The sequence below is a fragment of the Octodon degus genome, unplaced genomic scaffold, assembly GCF_000260255.1.
Source record: "Octodon degus isolate 3935 unplaced genomic scaffold, OctDeg1.0 scaffold00021, whole genome shotgun sequence".
Lineage (NCBI taxonomy): Eukaryota > Metazoa > Chordata > Mammalia > Rodentia > Octodontidae > Octodon > Octodon degus.
This window is the reverse complement of record NW_004524597.1, coordinates 19,810,287-19,818,467: the sequence shown is the minus strand read 5'-3', so window position 1 is coordinate 19,818,467 and position 8,181 is coordinate 19,810,287. Positions and strand designations below refer to the sequence as shown.

At 34.4% G+C, this 8,181-nt stretch overlaps 1 protein-coding gene across 1 annotated transcript in view; it reads left to right on the top strand.

The window, feature by feature from the left end:
- Window positions 1-806: 806 nt before the first annotated feature.
- Window positions 807-8,181, top strand: part of CUNH12orf40 (chromosome unknown C12orf40 homolog) — a 56,161-nt gene continuing 48,786 nt past the window's right edge. The window contains 5 exon segments of the mRNA XM_004648910.1: window positions 807-872; window positions 3,637-3,775; window positions 4,867-4,999; window positions 5,342-5,390; window positions 7,502-7,687. Of these exon segments, the coding sequence (XP_004648967.1) occupies window positions 807-872; window positions 3,637-3,775; window positions 4,867-4,999; window positions 5,342-5,390; window positions 7,502-7,687 (573 nt within the window).

Below are 8,181 nucleotides of genomic sequence, written 5' to 3'. Positions count from 1 at the left end.
ATAGCTTATCCTTTTACCGTGAGAGGACACAATGAGGATACCTGGTGAAGGATGTTCTGTGATGCAGAAAATGGGTCCTCACCAGATACCTGATGTCATTGGCATCTTGATCTTGGGCTTCACAGCCTCCAGCTCTGTGGAGAATGCATTTCTGTTGTTTGTCAGCATGTGGGCAGAAGGCTGTGATACCTTTTCTCATTTATCATAAAGGTCACAACGGGAGCCGGGGTGATGGCTTAGTAGAATAAGGGCTTGCCTGGCAAGCACAAGGGCCTGAGTTCAATCTCTCATTTCAAAAAAGAAAAAAAAAAAAAAACCAAATCACTGCTGACAAACCTTAACATTTCTGTAGATTGCAAATAGATTTTTATTTGCTTTTTGTTCCCTTTTCATTTTAGTGGAATTTTGAAATACAAAGAAAATAGAATTGTTCAAGAATATTACTATTGAGACTGTTTCAGTGATACATCCTTTGCATTGCACTTTCTCATCTTGGCTTATAATTTAGATTTTTTTTTTTTGCTAAATTATTCATCTTAAGTAGATCTTGGATTTCATAAGAAAATTTGGATTAGGGTCCTTATAAAAAAGAAAGCTTGCTCACCTCTTTACAATGAGAAGCATCATCTGAGAATCAGAAAAAGGGCTCTGATCAGGCGTCAGATCTGCTGATAGGTTCACCTTGGACTTCACAGCTTCCAGAGAACATTTTCAGGAAATAATAGTCATCAGTCCAGGTTTAGATTTGTGTTTTAAATCTTCAGTTTAAGATGGAAGTCATCTTAAAAACCAAATCTGTAATCTCAATGTCTTACCTTTGCTCCCTTTTTAGGACCAGGGTTCTCATAAAGCAGGACAAAAGAAAGCAAAAGGTAAAAAAAAATTTTTTGTGTTAACTTTGTGCAAATTGTGTTCTTGTGAAATATTTTTCTACCATTAATAAATTTGCCTGAGTGAAACTGGAATATTTTCCTCCAGCCATTTTTTTCTCAGGCTGACTTTAAGATAATTACTGATTTTTACAGTCTTTCTAGTTCCAAAGTATTTCATTAATCTGTCATATCTCACTACCCATAGTGTTAGCACTATAATTCATATCCTCTTTGAATTAATAGAGTACAGTTACGGCCTTGTGTTCTACTTCCATTTCTCTTGTGTTACTACATTGACTATACTACATAGTGAATTTGAACATGCTAGTACTTAGCACAACAATATGCATCTCAGAAGTGTCTGCACATGAACAGTACTTGGAGACAAAACTAGGTTACTGTTATTTCTAAAATAATAAAAAGCAGAGGAGAAAAAAAGAAGTGTACTAAGAGGGAAAAGAAATGGAAGGGAACAACTTGAATATTTAGTGGTGATGGCTTTGTTAATCCAAATAATGGTATAGCAGTACAGATGTGTTTGCTATGAGTACTTAGTAGATCAATCTCAAGTATGTTGAGCAAAATAAACAACTCAGAAAAATTCATGCAATAATACTCCTTTTACAAAAAATTCAAAACAGGAAGACAAACCAAAATCCAGTGTATCAGTATGACTAGAAGTAGTAAAATGTAAGGAAAAGCAAGTGACAATTGCATTTGGCCTCTCTGGATCCTTCCCCTTTCCTACTCTCACCTCCCATTGACAGCTCAGGCTGTAATACCGTACAGCTCTTGATCATGTGAACAACAACCTTTGTGTTGCATAGCAGCCCTAAAAAATATCAATCCAGCATTTCAATGTATCATTGACATGATCTGCTGTTCTTTTCATATTGAAACAGATTCCTTCCATGCTTTCTTTGACACATTCTCTAGATTTTGTCTCTTTGATTGTACCTGTATTCAAGTTGTTTTCTTATTGTTTCTGACAAGTGAGACTTGACAGGAAGGAAAATGGAGCCTAATTTTTGTCATATGCCTTTGTCCTTTATAAAAACATAGGTTCAAGGTGAGCATGACTCTGCAGTGAAGGAATACTGTTTTGTGTCATTCTTTGTGCTGTCTCTTCTATAGAACTTTCTATCACTACCCTCTTTGACTAACTCTGATTCATCCCTATCTTAGAAATTATTTCCTAAGCTTTCCCTGTCTTCCTGCCCTCCCCCTACTCATTCTTTCCCTAACCATAATTTGCATTCCCTTGCTAAGTGTTGTACCCTCCTTTGTCACACTCAGTTATAATTGTGTTGTCTTCCACATTGTGATTTTTGTTACCACAACATACAGTGCTTTAAGGAGAAACATCTTCCAAGAGACCATTAAAGATCTAACACCAACTTAGTGATCATAAGGGTTCTAAAGATTACTTATTGCTGGGGCTAGGGAGATAGCTTGGAGGTCTAAGTGCCTGTCTGGCAAGCACAAGGACCTGGATTCAACCTGGTACCACATACTGTGCCTGCCCGCCATGGGTGCACTATGCTGCCCTGAACCCTGTCGGGATGTTGCACACACCTGCAATCCTAGCACTGGGGAGGCTGAGCTGGGAGGATCACTATGAGCCCAAGCTGCATAGTGAGACTCTGTACCAAATAAATAAATAAAAGATTAAAGTAAAGAAGGAAAAAAAAAGATTATTTCATTGCTAGACCACAGTGTGATTGATCTTTTAACACTTTAGTCCAGTTTAGGGTTATAGATCACTCACAGGAAAAATGAATATATACCTTTTTCTGTGATTTATTTGATAAAACAGGACATTTGATTATTTTGGTAGATACCTGGCAGGTCTTGTAGTTTTATAATGATTTTAAAAATTTATTGTAATGGTATTCCAAGATGTTAATGTGAAAAACCCTTAACCTTTTAAAAATATAATAATATAACCACTTTCAAATGTGAGTATTTGCATTAAAATTTTTGCCAGTTTGAATTTTTTTTACTTTTGACAATTTACATTTATAAACAAGCTTAGGGAGTTGTATTTTAATTATTTAGTGAAAGAGAATATTTTAAAGTGAATTTGTTATAGTGTCTAATGTAAAAATTGCTCAGAAATATTAAATAGATGCTTTTGAGCTTGATAAATTAAGGATATAATTTAGAAATAAGATGAAGATAAGGAAGAATAATTATAGTCTAGTCTAAACAGCCAAGAAAATGAAAACTGTATGAGGAGTGATAATTATGTGCATGTCAGGTTTTTAAAAAAAAAAAACACATCTAGGAGTCACAGAAGGATGGCAAGGAACTAAGTGTTTTTTAGGTTAATTCTTAGAGACATGTTTTTCCTTCTCACTTCAGTTGACTTTTAATGACACTTAGCTATGTCTTTTACAGCTTTTTGTGTTTTCAGGGTAGTATACTTTGTAGGAAAACAAATTTTTAACCTGTAAGATTAGCAGTTTTAGCAGTTTTTTTCAATGTACAGATAATTTCTAACTTTTTGAGACATGGGAATACCTTTTGAAGGTTCCGGTTTAAGAGTTACAATAACAAGAAAAAGATTATAAAAAGTTGTGAAACTTAGAATCTTTAGGCATGCTTCAAGTTTGACATAATTGACTTTGACTTGTGTGTAAATATATAAAGGTAGTATCACAAAATACAAAAATACTAGTGTGTTAATAGCCTTAGTGCTTTTTGTTTATGATTTTTATCCTAAATCACCTGCCTGATACATTTAATTTTTTATGCATTTTAGGAATACTTTGAAAGAAATAGGTTAAAATCAAAAATGAAATTACTGGGAGTTTTGTCTCCTGCCAAAAATTCCACTGCCAGTTTAGATCTTCTTAATCTTTATATAGTAAATCAGATATCCTGCAAGAAGAAAGAAACTGGTAAGTCTCTCCAGTACCATTTTACTTGGACATTGATGTGGTTATAATAACATTTAATGTTCTAGTTAGTTTGAATTTTAGAATTCAAAGCATGTAGAAAATTTATTTTAAAATTTGGTTGCTTCCTTCAATTAGAATTGTAATATTTGTCTAAAACTTCCTGTTGCTTAGTCCATTTGTTTTTGTTTTCAGTTTTGTATTCTATGAAATTTACTCATTAGGTCTTAATTTACCATGGTCTAGCATCAGTTATTATATTGTTCTTTCTAGACAGAATGATGCAAATGTATTTACTTATTCGTGTATTTACTCATTCAACTAAAAGGAAGGGCAGTGATCTACCAGGCCCAAGAGGCAGCGTGAGTCAGATGTGAGGACTACTTTCTTTTTTCTGCAGATGCATCATTAAGGCTCTAAAATAAGGCCTTAAGCAGCTAATATTGCTAATTTCTCCTGATTTTGCCATCAGAGAAAGAGTTGTTTCTTTGTCTCCAAATTTTGAATTGTACTCACATCCAGAGCTGGAACAATTTCACTTAAAACCCAAGGGGTGGATTCTATCACTGGTTCAGCTGTCATTAAATGACTACTCCTAAGCCAATGATTTTTGCCCAGAGTGGGACAGTTTTAAGGGAAGCATATTATGGGAGTGGGTATAAAAAACATTTCCCAGAAAGATGAATAGGTAAAATTGCTGGACAGACAAAATTGTGTATCTTCTATAAAAAGACAGGTCTTCTCACTGTTACAGTTTAAAATCCAGTCAGGGAGATAAAGCTAGTCAAAAACAATAAAGTATGCAAAATGCTATAATAGAGAAACTATGTAATGTGATGAAAATATGTGGCAGAACAGATGCCAACAGATGGATAAAGTAGAGTTAAATTAGTAGGGCCCCATTCTTGAAAGGTGTGTAAAATTAAGAAGAGATGTTTTTAATTATGTGATAGTTGGTAATACTGTAATGACTTTTTCTAGCATACCTAGAAAGTTAGTAAAATTTCTTAGATGCATATTTACTTAGTAAATGTGATATATCAAACAATATTTTAAAATATTTTTCTTTAAATTATAACATTTTTTCGCTATAGAAATTGTAAAGAAACCAACCCATGTAAATATGAATAGAGACATAAAAATGCCACTAAGACAGTATGATTTAGAACTTCCACTGTCCCCTCATCATATATCTTCTAAACTCTGCCTTGATGACACAGAAAACAAGTAAGTTTTAGCTGGTATTTTATTATTAGGTGTTTACATTAGTTATATAAATACTTTAATTATTATAACATGAACATGTTGCTTACCTTCTTGTTCCAGTTTTTGTTTGCCTGATATTATAAAAGTATTCAGACCTTTATTAAGTGGACTACGTATTTTATACACATTTTTATCATAAAAATGTTTATTCTCATAAAACTCAGTACTTTTGTGACTTTGGAATGATTTAGTTACAATTTTGTATTTTTCATATGCTTATGTAGAACACTATGAATTTTACACATATAAAAGTTAATTTTATTGCTTTTTATATTTTTCACCTTAAAATTTTCTTTTCCATAGAATACACTGTCAAAAACTAGATAACAAGGAAGGATGTGGCTCAGTTCAGGTAAGACTTTAAAAAAGGTTTTCATGAGGTTTTTTAACAATTGTGACAGTCTACTGAATAAACTTTTTGTTTTTGTTTTTTTGAGGGTTTTTTTTGGTGGTACTAGGAATCAAACTCAGGACCTTGCACTTGCCGGGCAAGCACTTACTCTACTGAGCTATCTCCCTGGTCACTGAATAAACTTTTGAATGTTGGGGAAATTATCCTTTAAAAATTTACTCTTTCAAATGATAATAGGTTTCTGGGCTGTGGAGATGGCTCAGTAGAGTAAGTGCTTCCCTGGCAAGCGCAAGGGCCTGATCAATCCCCGGTTCTGCCAAAAAAAAAAAAAAAAAAAAAGACTTTCTAATTCAGTAAACTCTTGCCTTAAGTATATTTTAACTGACTGCTTATGAGAATTCTTTTGGAATACTGGAAATGTGATTAGGCCTATGTGTGCCTAACATTTGATTCTGCTTGTTAGTGAAGAGCTGCAAAAGACAGTTCACTTTGGGGATTCTTTCTTTTCAGCTCACGTATTTATTGAGCAATTTATCTCTTCATGCAATATTTTTTAATCAAATAGTTATGATATTCACTCCTTACATTTACCCCAAGATGATTTTTCTTCAAAATGTACCAAGTATTTCTTAGTAAACAAAATTTTAATTAATTTGAAAGGGAGATTGTGATTAAAGCTTAGTTTTATTTAATGTTCCAGTGCCATATTATCAGCTCTTTTTTCTTCCCACTGAACTGACAGAATAATAGCAGTGATACTAAAACAGTCTCAAATAAAAAAATAAGTAAATAAATAAAAAATAAAACAGTCTCTTGAGGACCCCACAGCCTGACATGTGGGCTAATGGTATTCAGATTTCCTGCCATCAGAGAGAGGCAGATGGACTAGAATTTGCAGGTGGGCAGGTGCAGAAGGTAGAAAGGCAGGGAAAGAAGTAGTAAGTAACACCTGAGTTGGTGATCATTCTCATTTAGTGAATCCTGTGGTTGCCTTGCTTTTCCTTAGGACTTTTTCTTTTGTAACCTATGCCCTTACCACTTGAGTTTTACTATGATCATGTTCATCATAGGAAAGTTGTACCTGTGCATGATGTATCTTAATTCTTTTTTCCCCATGCTCTTACCTTTCCTTCAACTCCCCCCCCCCCATTTACAAAAACTTTGTTTCCTTTTGGCCCTAGCCATTCAAGGTCAGTGAGGACTCAGAACATAAGAGAACCTGTCCTGTAACATCCTGTAGCTCAGTGGTGTCCCAAATTTTCTGATCAAGATTATGGGGCCACACAGGAGAGTAATGAATGATGTAGAATGTGCCTAAGGAGAGTCACATGGAGAGAAAACATTCTCTCAGGCTTTCACGGAGAGCACACTGGCTAAGCAACGGCTGTGACTCATCCACATGGCTGACACTCACAAAGGATCTACAAACTGCGATACCAGGCTTCAGGGTAAATTCTGAAGGTTAAATCTTGACCTTGTCAGATGCAAAAGTTATGTTTCTCGTTATATAGGTCTTGCTTTATCTTGGTCTTAACCATCCAGCAGAAAAGTATAAAAATGAGGTATATAAAGTAAAGCAATATTAATATGCTGATCTATAAAAGGCTCAAATCAACAACTTCTGACATTGCCAGTTTTATGGATAATCTGCTACTATTACGGACTACTGGACTGTATTGGATTTTTTGCTGAATTTGCACACCTACTATATTTAAATGGCAGTGGAATGCCCATCTCTGATAAAACTAAACAAAAAAGGGGATATAAATGAAGGACCATTTTGTAGTGAAATATGTGTACATGTATATATATTTGTATATACAAAATTTTTAGGATAGATATATAGCTACTTTCTCTTAATTCAAATGAGAAGAAAGATTTCTACTAATAGTGTTTGGGCAAGATATCCTGTCTGCATCTTGTACTATGAATACTACGAAGACAACAATATGCAATGTATTAATTATTGTAACTGTCCTACTAACCTGTTTTGAAACTGTCTCATTGCTATTTGTTTCTCAATAAAATAAACCCTTTGTTTCCATGTTTTCCCTTTTGTTCCTGAACTCTTTAGTTTGCATATTTTTTAATGATTTTGTCTTTTTTTCCAGTCATCACAGAATATGGACTCATGCAGTATGTTTGAACCTCCATTCTTCAGAACAGAAAACTGTAATTTTCCTCCATCCTTTTCAGCAGAAGTATCTTCTGATAGACATATTCTTAAACCAAATTTCACACCCACAAAAGTGCCTTGTCCTCTGAAGTTTTCACTTGAAAAAAAGCAAAATGACCAGGTATCTTTGAATCATTATTTTTTAGCATTTTACATCCATATATTTGCATGATACATGTTTTCTCTCTTTTTTTTTTTTTTTCTTCTGAAGATTTTACAATGCAAAGTTATCATTAACCAGTCTTTCACTATTAAATTTAAATGGCCAATTTGGAGAAACAGTTCTGAGAGCGGTCTTCCACCACTGATTAAGACTGGGGTGGCTGGTGGCAGTGATAATATTCATTTAGCCTTCTAAGCTTTCTGGGCAGACTTGGTGACCTTGCCAGTTCCAGCAGCCTTCTTGTCCACAGCTTGGATGACACCCACAGCAACTGTCTGTCTCATATCGTGAACAGAGATGACCCAGAGGTGGATAGTCAGTGCAGCTCTCGACATACATGGGTTTGCCTGGAACCATGTCAACAATGGCAGCATCACCAGATTTCAAAAACTTGGGTCCATCTTCCAGCTTCTTCTTCTTCTTCTTCTTCTTCTTCTTCTTCTTCTTCTTCT